The sequence below is a fragment of the Prionailurus bengalensis genome, chromosome E4 (genome assembly GCF_016509475.1).
Source record: "Prionailurus bengalensis isolate Pbe53 chromosome E4, Fcat_Pben_1.1_paternal_pri, whole genome shotgun sequence".
In the NCBI taxonomy this organism is placed as follows: domain Eukaryota; kingdom Metazoa; phylum Chordata; class Mammalia; order Carnivora; family Felidae; genus Prionailurus; species Prionailurus bengalensis.
This window is the reverse complement of record NC_057360.1, coordinates 18,827,298-18,841,210: the sequence shown is the minus strand read 5'-3', so window position 1 is coordinate 18,841,210 and position 13,913 is coordinate 18,827,298. Positions and strand designations below refer to the sequence as shown.

Below are 13,913 nucleotides of genomic sequence, written 5' to 3'. Positions count from 1 at the left end.
GAAACCTACAGATACACAATGACATTAAATACATATCTTTCAATAACTCTGAAAGTAAATGGACTAAATACCCCAATTAAAAGACACAGGGTAACAGAATGGATCAAAAGCAAGATCCATCTATATGCTGTCTACAAGATTCTCATTCTACACCTGAGGACACCTTCACATTGAAAGTAAGGGGATGGAGAACCAGCTATCATGCTACTACAAGTCAAAAGAAATCTGGAGTAGCCATACTTATATAAGACAAATGAGATTTTAAACTAAAGGCTGTAACAAGAGATGAAGAAGGGCATTATATCATAATCATGGGGTCTATCTATCAAGAACAGCTAACAATTGTGAATGTTTATGCCCCCTCTGCCCCCAACTTGAGGAACCAAATATATAAATCAATCACAAATATAAGCAGTCTTGTTAATAAGAATATGGTAGTTGCAGGGGACTTTAATACTCCCCTTACAACAATGGCAGAAAATGAATAAAGAAACTGGACCAGATGGACTTGACAGATATATTCGGAACTTTTCATCCAAAAGCAGCAGAATACACATTCTTCTTGAGTGCACATGGAACATTCTCCAAGATAGATCACATACTGGGTCACAAAACAGTCCTCAATAAATATAAAATAATTGAGATCATACCATGCATATTTTCAGATCACAATGACATCAATCAGAAGGAAAAATTTGGAAAGCCTCCAAATGCATGAGAACATCCTACCAAAGAATGAATGCACCAACCAGGCAATTAAATAAGAAATTAAAAAATATATGGAAGCAAATTAAAATGAAAACATGACATTCCAAACTCTATGGGATGCAGCAAAGGCAGTCCTAAGGGGAAAATACATTGCAATCCAGGCCTATCTCAAGAAACAAGAAAAATCCCCAATACAAAACCTAACCATACACCTAAAGGAACTGGAAGCAGAACAGCAAAGAAACCCCAAAGCCAGCAGAAGAAGAGAAATAATAAATATTAAATCAGAAATAAACAATTGGAATTAAAAAAAAAGAAACACCAGAACAGATCAATGAATCTAAGAGCTGGTTTTTTGGAAAAATAAACAAAATTGATAAACCCCAAGCTAGAATTCTTAAAAAGAAAAGAGAGATAACCCAAATAGATAAAATCACAAATGAAAAGATCCCAACCAACACCACAGAAATACAAACAATTATTAGAGAATACTATGAAAAATTCTATGCCAACCAACTGGACAACCTGGAAGAAATGGGAAAATTCCTAGACACCACACACTACCAAAACTCAAACGAGAATAGACAATTTGAACAAACCCATAACCAGTGAAGAAACTGAATCAGTTATCAAAAATCTCACAACAAATAACAGTCCTGTGCCAGATGGCTTTCCTGGGGAATTCTACCAGACATTTAAAGCAGAGTTAATACCTATTTTCTCAAGCTGTTCCAAAAAAATAGACAAAGAAAGCTTCCAGACTCATTCTATAAAGACACCATTACCTTTATTCCAAAGCCAGACAGAGACCCTACTAAAAAGGAGAATTACAGGCCAATACCCCTGATGAAGACGAATGCAAAAATTCTCAACAAGGGGAGGAGCCAAGATGGCGGAACAGCATGGAAGTTTTTCTGTGTCTGAGGTCCATGAAATACAGCCAGACCAACACTAAACCATCCTGCACACTTAGGAAACAGATCTCAGGATTAACATGACAATCTGCACAACCTGAACCACAGAATTCAGCAGGTACATGGCGTAGAGGTGAACTGGGGGAGACAGAACTGTGGAGGGCAGGGAGCCACTTCTGTGTGCAGACAGAGGACAGAGATGGGGGGTGGGGGTGGAGGGACGGAGAATACGGGAAAAGCACTCCCCCCAAAAAAGCAGCTGGAGAGAAAGTGAAAGTGGTAATAGTCGCAGGGACTGAACTAAAAAGGGAGAAAGGAGGAAGGAGAGGGCTTAAATTCCATTAAGACTATAAACAGGGTAGCACAGAGGTTGAAACTCTGCAGCTCCATACCTGGCGGAGCTCTGGTGAGAAGGGTGAATCCCCAGGAGCAGAGTGGAGTCCAGGGTCTTCAGGCCACAAGGGAAGAGCTGGTTCCTCTGCCAAGAGGACATCTGGTAGAGGCTGCGTGACTTCCCCAAAGACAAAGGCGCCAGTGGACCCAGGAGAACAACCACATTCACTGGTGCTGGAACAAGGTCGCTGGGGGTGAAGCCTGGTGACAGATGTGTGTTGTGATTTGCCATAATCCCTGAAATTCTGCTGCTACACTATCTCGTGAACTTCCCTTGGGGCGGGCTGGCACCTGGCCTCAGTCTCTGGGCCTCGGCAGCAGCACGGTCCCACGAACGTTTGTGGATGCAGCCGGCACCCGGCCATCGATCAGTGAGACCCTCCTGCAGAGGAGCAGAATGGGTCAAAGCCGCAGTCCCTCAGAAATAAGGGGTTAGGAAACACAGCCACATCTGAGATAAAACTCAGGAGGGAGGTGCTGCCTGGGGCTTGGTCATGGACAGTGTAAAAGCAAACAGTGGACAGAAGCTGAAGACAAGGGACAGGTGCACGATTGCTGATTGGGGAGAACAGAGTTCCAATACTAGAGACTGGGTAGCTGGGGGACACCATTTTCACAGCTCCCACACATGCGCATACACACCTACAAGCGCCACAACAACCCACCCCAGTAAGCGAAGCAGCGCCATCTAGTGGAGAATGGAGCCATTACACTAAGTCCTGCCCAACTGAGTCAACCTCACTCTTCAGGAACACAAGTCTCTCCACCTGCTTAGTATATGGACTATAAAGGGCTTTATAGTTTGACTTCTAGGGGAAAACGAAAGAATTTCGGTCATATTTCAGTCTGTTTGCCGGTGCATCTATTCAATTTTGTTTTTTTTCTTTTTTCGTTTCTTTTCTTTTTCTTAAATACAGAACGAGAAAAAATCATGTTTTATTTTCAATTTTTATTAAAAATATTTTTCTTTAATTTTTTTACTTCTGTGTAAATTTTTTTTTCAAATTCTCTTTTACTTCCATCAGTTCATTTTATTCTACTTCAGTGTATTCATTTTTTCAAATTTTCAAACGATTCCCTTTTTTTCTTTTCCCTTTTTTCTCTAATCTATCAAGCCTCTTTCAACACCCATACCAAAACACACCTAGGATCTAGCATAATTTATCTGATTTTTTAATGTGTGTGTTTGCTTTTAATTTTTTGATTTTAATATTTTTCTTTAATTTTAATTTTTTTTTACCTCATTAATTCCTTTACTTCCTTCAAAATGATGCCCCAAAAGAAAGAGCAGGAAGTAACGACAGCCAGGGATTTAACCAACATGGATAACAGATAATAATAGATAGATAACCAACATAGATAATAATACTAGCTGGAGTTGAAAATAGATTAGAATCCCTTTCTGTGGAGATAAAAGAAGTAAAAGCTAGTCAGGATGAAATAAAAAACATTATAACTGAGCCTTGATCTCAAATGGATGCCACGGCAGCAAGGAAGGATGAGGCAAAACAGAGAATCAGCGATATAGAGGACAAACTTATAGAGAATAATGAAGCAGAAAAAAAGAGAGAGACTAAGGCAAAAGAGCACGATTTAAGAATTAGAGAAACCAGTGACTCATTAAAAAGGAACAACATCAGAATCATAGGGGTCCCAGAAGAGGAAAAGAGAGAAATAGGGGTAGAAGGGTTAAGTGAGCAAATCACAGTGGAAAATTTTCCTAACCTGGGAAAACACACAGACATCAAAATCCAGGAAGCACAGAGGACTCCCATTAGATTCAACAAAAACAGACCATCAACAAGGCATATCATAGTCAAATTCACAAAATACTCAGGAAAGAAAAGAATCATGAAAGCAGCAAGGGGAAAAAAAGTCCTTAACCTACAAGAGAAGACAGATCAGGTTTGCAGCAGACCTATCCACAGAAACTTGGCAGACCAGAAAGGAGTGGCAGGATATATTCAATGTGCTGAATCAGAAAAATATGCATCCAAGAATTCTTTATCCAGCAAGGCTGTCATTCAAAATAGAAGGAGAGAGAAAAAGTTTCCCAGACAAACAAAAATTAAAGGAGATAGTGACCACTAAACCATCCCTGCAAGAAATTTTAAGGGGGACTCTCTGAGGGGAGAAAAGATGAAAAAACAAAAACAAAAAATAAATAAAGACCAAAAGCAACAAAGACTATAAAGGACCAGAACTCCCAACTCTACAAGCAACATAATGGCAGTAAATTCATATCGTTCAGTACTCACTCTAAATGTCAATGGACTCAATGCTCCAATCAAAAGACATAGGGTAACAGAATGGATAAGAAAACAAGACCCATCTATATGCTGTTTACAAGAGACCCATTTTAGACCTAAAGACACCTTCAGATTGAAAGTAAGGGGATGGAGAACCATCTATCATGCTAATGGTCAACAAAAGAAAGCCAGAGTAGCCATTCTTTTTTTATTATTATTATTATTTTTAATGTTTATTTTTGAGAGACAGAAATCGAGCACGAGTGGGGAAGGAGCAAAGAGAAAGGAAGACACAGAATCTAAAGCAGGCTCCAGGGTCTGAACTGTCAGCACAGAGCCCAAAGTGGGGCTCAAACTCACGAACTGTGAGATCATGACCTGAGCTCAAGGTGGCACTTAACCAACTGAGCCACCCAGGCACCCCTGGAGTAGCCATTCTTATATCAGACAATCTAGAATATAAAATAAAGACTGTATAAATAGATGAAGAAGGACATTATATCATAAATAAGGGGTCTATCCATCAAGAAGACCTAACAATTGTAAACATTTATGCGCCAAATGTGGAAGAACCCAAATATATAAATCAATTAATCATAAACATAAAGAAACCCACTGATAATAATATCATAATAGTAGGGGACTTCAATACCCTACATACAACAATGGACAGATCATCTAATAAAAAAATCAACAAGGAAACAATGGCTTTGAATGACCCACTGGACCAGATGGACTTAACAGATATATTCAGAACATTTCATCCTAAAGCAGTGGAATATACATTCTTCAGTGCACATGGAACGTTCTCCAGAATAGACCACCTACTGGGGCACAAATCAGCTCTCAGCAAGTACAAAAAGATCAACATCATACCACGCATATTTTCAGACCACAAAGCTATGGAATTTGAAATCCACCACAAGAAAAAAATTTGGAAAGTAACAAATACTTGGAGACTAAAGAACATCCTATTAAAGAAGTAATGGGCTAACCAAGAAGTTAAAAAGGAAATTAAAAAGTTCATGGAAGCCAATGAAAATGATAACACCACAACCCAAAACTTCTCGGATGCAGGAAAGGCAGTCTTAAGAGGAAAGTATATAGAAATCCAGGACTTCCTAAAGAAGGAAGAAAGATCTCAGATACACAACCTAACCTTACACCTTAAAGAGCTGGAAAAAGAACAGAAAATGCAACCCAAAACCAGTAGAAGACAGGAAATAATAAAGATCAGAGCAGATATTAATGCTACTGAAACAAACAAACAAACAAACAAACAAAAAACCAGTAGAACAGACCAATGAAACCAGAAGCTGGTTCTTTGAAAGAATTAACAAAATTGATAAACCACTAGCCACTTTGATCAAAAAGAAAAAGGAAAGGACCCAAATAAATAAAATCAAGAATGAAAGAGGAGAGATCACAATCAACACAACAGAAATAAAAACAATAATAAGAGAATATTATGAGCAATTATACACCAATAAGATGGGCAATCTGGAAGAAATGGACAAATTCCTGGAAACATAAACTACCAAAACTGAAACAGGAAGAAACAGAAAATGTGAATAGACCCATAACCAGTAAAGAAATTGAATTAGTAATCAAAAATGTCCCAGAAAACAAGAGTCCAGGGCCAGATGGCTTTCCAGGGGCATTCTACCAAACATTTAAGGAAGAGTTAAACCTATTCTCTTGGAGCTGTTTCATAAAATAGAAATGGAAGGAAAACTTCCAGTCTCTTTTTATGAAGCCAGCATTACCTTCATTCCAAAACCAGACAGAGATCCCACTAAAAGGAGAACTATAGACCAATTTCCCTGCTGAACATGGATGCAAAAATCCTCAACAAGATTTTAGCCAACCGGATCCAACAATACATTAAAAAAATGATTCACCACAACCAAGTGGGATCTGCACCTGGGATGCAGGGCTGGTTTAATACCCACAAAACAATCAATGTGATTCATCATATCAATAAAAGAGAGGACAAGAACCATACAATCCTCTCAATAGATGCAGAAAAAGCATTTGACAAAATACAGCATCCTTTCTTGATAAAAACCCTCAAGAAAGTAGGGATAGAAGGATCATACCCCAAGATCATAAAAGCCATATATGAAAGACCCAACACTAATATCATCCTCATTGGGAAAAACTAAGAGCTTTCCCCCTAAGGTCAGGAAAAAGAGAGGGATATCCACTTTTGCCTCTGTTATTCAACATAGTATTGGATTGCCTTTGCAATCAGACAAAGAAATAAAAGGCATCCAAATTGGCCAGGAGGAGGTCAAACTTTCACTCTTCGCAGATGACATAATACTCTATATGGAAAACCCAAAAGATTCCACCAAAAACATGCTAGAACTGATTCATGATTTCAGCAAAGTTGCAGGATATAAAATCAATGCACAGAAATCAGCTGCATTCTTATACACCAACAATGAAGCAACAAAAAGAGAAATCAAGGAATCAATCCCATTTACAATTGAACCAAAAACCATAAAATATCTAGGAATAAATCTAACCAAAGAGGTGAAAAATCTATACGCTGTACACTATAGAAAGCTTATGAAAGAAATTGAAGAAGACACAAAAAAATGGAAAAATATCCCATGCTCCTGGATAGGAAGAACAAATATTGTTAGAATGTCAATACTACCCAAAGCAATCTACATATTCAATGCAATCCCTATCAAAACAACACCATCATTCTTCACAGAGCTAGAACAAATAATCCTAAAATTTGTATGGAACCAGAAAAGACCCCAAATAGCCAAAGCAATCTTGAAAAAGAAAACCAAAGCAGGAGGCATCACAATCCTGGACTTCAGGCTATACTACAAAGCTGTAATCATCAAGACAGTATGGTACTGGCACAAAAACAGATGCTCAGATCAATGGAACAGAATAGAGAACCCATAAATAGACCCACAAACGTATGGCCAACTAATCTCTGACAAAGCAGGAAAGAATATCCAATGGAATAAAGACAGTCTCTTCGGCAAGTGGTGCTGGGAAAACTGGACAGTGACATGCAGAAGAATGAACCTGGACCACTTTCTTACACCATACACAAAAATAAACTCAAAGTGGATGAAAGACCTAAAGGTAAGACAGGAAGCCACCAAAATCCTCAAGGAGAAAGCAGGCAAAAACCTCTTTGATCGTGGCCACAACAACTTCTTACTCAACATGTCTCCTGAGGCAAGGGAAACAAAAGCAAAAATGAATTATTGGGACCTCATCCTGCACAGTGAAGGAAACAATCAGCAAAACTAAAAGTCAGCTGATGGGATGGAAGAAGATATTTACAAATGACATATCAGATAAAGGGTTATTATCCAAAATTTATAAAGAACTGATCAAACTCAACACCCAAAAAACAAATAATCCAGTGAAGAAATGGGCAAAAGGCATGAATAGACACTTCTCCAAAGAAGACATCCAGATGGCCAACTGACACATGAAAAAATGCTCAACTTCACTCATCATCCGGGAAATACAAATCAAAACCACAATGAGATACCACCTCACATCTGTCAGAATGGCTAACACTAACAACTCAGGCAACAACAGATGTTGGAGAGGATGTGGAGAAAGAGGATCTCTTTTGCACTGCTGGTGGGAATGCAAACTGGTGCAACCACTCTGGAAAACAGTATGGAGGTTCCTCAAAAAATTAAAATTAGAACTATCCTACAACTCAGCAATTTCACTGCTAGGTATTTATCCAAAGGATACAGGTATGCTGTTTTGAAGGGGCACATGCACCCCAATGTTTATAGCAGCACTATCAACAATAGCCAAAGTATGGAAACAGCCCAAATGTCCATTGATGTATGAATGGATAAAGAAGATGTGGTGTGTGTATGTATGTATGTGTGTATATTCAGTATTCCATACTGAAAAGTATGGAAATGTATATTACACACACGCATACATACATACAATGGAGTATTACTCGGCAATAGAAAAGAATGAAATCTTGCCATTTGCACCTATGTGGATGGAACTAGAGGGTATTATGCTAAGCGAAATCAGTAAGTCAGAGAAAGACAAATATCATATGACTTCACTCATATGAGGACTTTAAGATACAAAACACATGAACATAAGGGAAGGGAAGCAAAAATAATATAAAAACAGGGAGGGGGACAAAACATAAGAGACTCTTAAATATGGAGAACAAACAGAGGGTTACTGGAGAGGGTGGGAGAGGGGATGGACTAAATGGGTAAGGGGAATTAAGGAATCTACTCCTGAAATCATTGTTGCACTATATGCTAACTAATTTGGATGTAAATTTAAAAAAATAAAAAAAAATTCTCAACAAGATACTAGCAAATCAAACTCAGCAGTATATTAAAAGAGTTACTCACCATGATCAGGTGGGATTCATTCCTGGGCTACAGGGCTGGTTCAATATTCATAAATCAATCAATGTGATTCATCACATTAATAAAAGAAAGGGTAAGAACCATATGATCCTGTCAATAGATGCAGAAAAAGCATTTGACAAAATGCAGCATCCTTTCTTAATAAAATACCTCAAGATGTCAGGATAGAAGGAACATACCTTAACATCAAAAAAGCCATATATGAAAAGCCCAGTTAATATCACCTTCAATGGGGAAAAACAGAACTTTCCCCCTGAGATCAGGAACATGACAGGTATATCCACTCTCACAACTGTTGTTTAACATAGCATTGGAAGTCCTAGCCTCAGCAATCAGACAACAAAATGAAATAAAAGGCATCCAAAGTGGGGCAAAGAAGAAGTCAAACATTCACTTTTCGCAGATGACATGATACTCTATATGGAAAACCTGAAAGACTCCACCAAAAAGCTGCTAGAATGGACACATGCATTTAGCAAAGTTGCAGGATACAAAATCAATTACAGAAATCAGATGCATTTCTATACACCAACAATGAAGCAACAGAAAGAGAAACCAAGAAATCGATCCCATTTACAATTGCACCAAGAACCATAAAATACCTAGGAATAAACCTAACCAAAGACGGAAAAGATCTGTATGCTGAAAAGTATGGAAAACTTATGAAAGAAATTGAAGAAGACACAAAGAAATGGAAAAACATTCCATGCTCATGGATTGGAAGAACAAATACTGTTAAAATGTCAATACCACCCAAAGCATTCTACACATTCAATGCAATCCCAATCAAAATTGCACCAGCATTCTTCGCAGAGCTAGAACAAACAAACCTAAAATTTGTATGGAACCACAAAATATCCCAAATAGTCAAAGTAATGTAGAAAAAGAAAATCAAAGCAGGAGGCATCACAATCGCAGACTTCATTCTCTATGACAAAGCTGTAATCATGAAGACAGTATGGTATTGTCACAAAAACAAAGACCAAAGGAAAAGAATAGAGAACCCAGAATTGGACCCACAAATGTATGACCAACTACTCTTTGACAAAGCAGGAAAGAGTATCCAATGGAATAAAGACAGTCTTTTCAGCAAATGGTGCTGAGAGAACTGGACAGCAACATGCAGAAGAATGAAGCTGGACCACTTTCTTATACCATACACACAAAAAAACCTCAAAATAGATAAAAGACCTAAATGTGAGACAGAAAAACATCACAACCCTAGAGGAGAAAACAGGCAACAACCTCTTTGACTCAGCTGCAGCAACTTCTTACTTGATACATCTCTGAAGGCAAGGGAAATAAAAGCAAAAATGAACTACTGGGACCTCATCAAGATAAAAAGCTTCTGCACTGCAAAGGAAACAATCAACAAAACTAAAAGGCTACTGATGGAATGGGAGAAGATATTTGCAAATGACATATGGTATAAAGGTTAGTATCCAAAATCTATAATGAACTTACCAAACTCAACACCCAAAAAACAAATAACCCAGTAAAGACATGGGCAAAAGACATGAATAGACACTTTCCCAAAGAAGACATCCAGATGGCCAACAGACACATGAAAAGATGCTCAACATTATTTATCATCATGGAAACACAATTCAAAACCACACTGAGATACCACATCACACCAGTCAGAATGGCTAACATTAACAACTCAGGAAACAACAGATGTTGGCGAGGATGTGGAGAAATGGGAACCCTCTTGCATTGTTGGTGGGAATGCAAACTGGTGCAGCCACTCTGGAACAGTGTTGAGGTTCTACAAAAAATTTAAAATAGAACTACCCTATGACCCAGCAATAGCACTAGTAGGAATTTATCCAAAGGATAAAGGAGAGCTGATTCAGAAGGGCACATGCACCCCAGTGTTTATAGCACCACTATCAACAATAGCCAAATTATGGAAAGAGCCAAATGTCCACCAACTGATGAATTGATAAAGAAGATGTGGTGTATATACACAATGGAATACTAATCGGAGGTGAAAAAGAATGAAACCTTGCCGTTTGCAACAACGTGGATGGAAATGGAGGGTATTATGCTAAGTGAAATAAATCAGTCAGAGAAAGACAGATATCCTATGTTTTCACTCATATGTGGAATTTGAGAAAGTTAACAGAATACCATGGGGTAAGGGAAGGGGAAAACAGTTTTAAACAGAGAGGGAGGCAAACCATAATGATTCTTAAATACAGAGAACAAACTAAGGGTTGATGGTGGGGGGGGGTGAGGGTAGGAGAAAGGGGAAAATGGGTGATGGGCACTGAGGAGGGCACTTGTTGGGATGAGCACTGGGTGTTGTATGTAAGCAATGAATCATGGGAATCTACTCCTAAAGCCAAGAGCATACTGTATACACTGTATGTTAGCTAATTTGACAATAAATTATATTAAAAAGTAATAATAATAGGCGCCGCTGAGTGGCTCAGTTGGTTAAGCGTCTGGCTTCAGATAAGGTCATGATCTCATGGTTCGTGAGTTCAAGCCCTGCATTGGGCTCTGTGCTGACAGCTGAGAGCCTGGAGCCTGCTTCGGAGCCTGTCTCCTTCTCTCTCTGCCCCTCCCCTGCTCATGCTCTGATTCTCTCTCTAAAATAAATATTAAAAAATAATAAATAAATAAATGTTTAAAAAAAGAATCCCAGGCTAAAATTATGCATTTGATTCAATAATATTTAATAGTTAGATCTTCTATTGTATGGCTTGAGTTCTGGCTCTTCCTCTTACCAGATGCATGACATCCTGTAAAATGTAGTGTCTTCATCTGTAATCTATGTATACAGACAGCATCTCCCTTGTAGGTTTCTCATTAGGATAATTGTACCATATATATATAGTTATATATATAATTCTATAGTTATTATTTATTAACATTAATATTTAATAATAGAATATTTTGCTTTCTTTCCAAAATTAAATAGAAATTTTGCCCAATGTCTGCACTCTCAGAACAACCGCTTTTCTTTGCCCCCTACCCACCTAATCCCATGGGGAAATCGGGGAGGTTGGTACGAGCCGGCTATCCTATGGTTCACACTCATCACTGTGTGGTCGGTGCCCTGAGATCTCTGCTCACAAACAGTTCTTGTCCCTCAGTCACCTATGCCCTCCAGTCGACAGTCCCTCTGAGAGCTTCCCCCTTCTCACCGTCAGTTCTTGCGGAGCTCCACCAGAGCTGGCCCATCCACAGTATCCAGCGATGCCTCCTCCAGTGGCTTTGCTTAGGATTGGGCAGATCAGTCCAGCCAAGGTCACCAGCGGGCTCCAGTTGGCTCTACTTTGAGTCAGGGATGGATGGTGGGGATAGGAACCCTGCCTCTGACTCGGGTCCAGACCTTCATCTCTCACCCAGCTTGATGGTAATAAATGTGTTCTACTTGCCCTCAGCACCTTGTGAGTACACTCACCTGCTTCTAATCCTGGAAGAGGTGGAGGATTGGTGTGGGAACCACACTCCCCACACGCAGCACCCTGTGCCGCTTCAGAGACCTCCCCACCTCCGGCCACCTGCTCCGGTGAATCTTCCTTGAGGGCAGAGCCCCCTGAGGCCTGGGCTACGTCTCTTTCATCGCTGTGTCCCCAGCACTTGTGGAGTGGCCAGAATACTCACATGCTCAGGAAATATGTGCTGAATGAATAAATGCCCTGCCACGTGCCATTCACTGTTCTAAGCAACACGGGACTGAAATAATTTTCTTGTGGGAGATGTGGGAAGCCCTGAGGTAGGATAAATGTGGCAGAAGCGGAATAAAGAAAAAAAATGAGAATCCCTGACCCAGAAAAAGCTCTTCTCTTGAGGAGAAAAAATAAAAAAAGAAAAAGAAAAGGAAAAGACCACATGACGAGCCAGTGTCCCTGTCTGCCAGCATCTGTGTCGTGATGGTTTCTAGATGAAGCCTACCTCACTCATACACACGGCTCTAAGCAGCAATTCATTCATGAATAAAATTAATTATTTCTCGAAGCAAAAATTAATCCTCTTTTTCTCTGCCCGACTGACTCAAGATCTCACTACTAAATCTCCTCTGAAAACAAAACTGATCTTGCTTTTCTCCCCTTGGCCATCCTGGATTTTTCCCTTCATTTCTTGCACATATTTATTTTTACATTTTCTCTTCACAGACCATCTTTGTAATCTTGTTTCAAGCCAGGGTGGACAACCTGGGTATAGCCCTCAAAGACATAAAAACATTTGGGACGAGAGTCGTTTTGCCCTTGGGGAAACTGGAACTGGCATCCCGAGAATTCATTCTGACACAGCATCTATGGGCCACATCTGTCCATCAATCATCGAGAATGTACTAAATGTCTTCTTCTCCCCAGCATGAAATGCAACCTTCCAACATGTTCTCCAGTGTGTGGACTGTCATTCAAACTGGACCACTGAACTCCTAGAAATCAGAACCCTGGTTTCTCTCTTTTGTAGCCTGCCATCATACCCAGAATCATGTTTTGCCCAAAGGAGACTCTCCATAAATACTTGTAAGAGGACCGAGTGAGCAAATACGCAGTGTGGTAAACTTAACCTGAATTTGATTTTTTTAAGCATAAATGATGCAGGATTTTCAGATGAACCAGTAGCTTTACTGGGCCTTAAAGCACTGCTTACCATTTTTTCACCAGGGGAACATTCACATCCCTTTTTTCCAAGGTAGAAATGGAAGGAATTGCATTTGGCTCTACCTTCTCTGGATACACAATTACTTCTACTTCATTTTTACCCGTCTCTAATACATGAGTAATCCGTGCCCCTCCAGGTGCGAGTGTTTTGAAATTGAACCCTGGAAGAAGCCAGTGCCTAAGAGGCCCTTTTGGCATTTTGGAGGGACAAGTCACGGCAGAAATAACATAGTGTCACAGAGCAGGTGAAGGAGAGACACAGTCACATGCTTCTTGACATCTACATTAAATACCTGGGCCTGGCTGCCTAGTTTCTAAACCACAATTTGTGCTCCCAGGACGTTGGCTACACTGCTCCCGTGCCCACCACACCATTCCCCCAGCTCTCCACCTGGACAGTTTCCTCTCATTCATCAGAGTTTGGTCTATACTTTCCCTTTGATTCCAGCTTTCCTTGACCTTTCTGTGCAGGGTTCTCCAAACGTACTTATCTGTAAGTTCCATCAGATCAAGAACTGTGTCCTTCCTTGTCATGGTGTACGATCGCAATCTTGTAGAAGGACAAGCACAGAGTCGGCCCTCAAAAATACTGATTGAATTTTGCTCTGTGTAATGCTT

General features: G+C 39.6%; 1 protein-coding gene across 3 annotated transcripts in view; it reads right to left on the bottom strand.

Moving 5' to 3' along the window:
* BRINP2 (BMP/retinoic acid inducible neural specific 2) overlaps window positions 1-13,913 on the bottom strand; it is a 121,256-nt gene that overhangs the window by 43,513 nt on the left and 63,830 nt on the right. The window contains exon 1 of one of the 3 annotated variants that reach the window (XM_043568746.1): window positions 2,015-2,223. The exons of the other annotated variants lie outside the window; for them this stretch is intronic. Within the exon in view, the coding sequence (XP_043424681.1) occupies window positions 2,015-2,115 (101 nt within the window). The 5' untranslated portion in view covers window positions 2,116-2,223. Of the gene's footprint in view, window positions 1-2,014; window positions 2,224-13,913 lie in introns of those variants that run through there. 3 annotated transcript variants of the gene reach the window in all.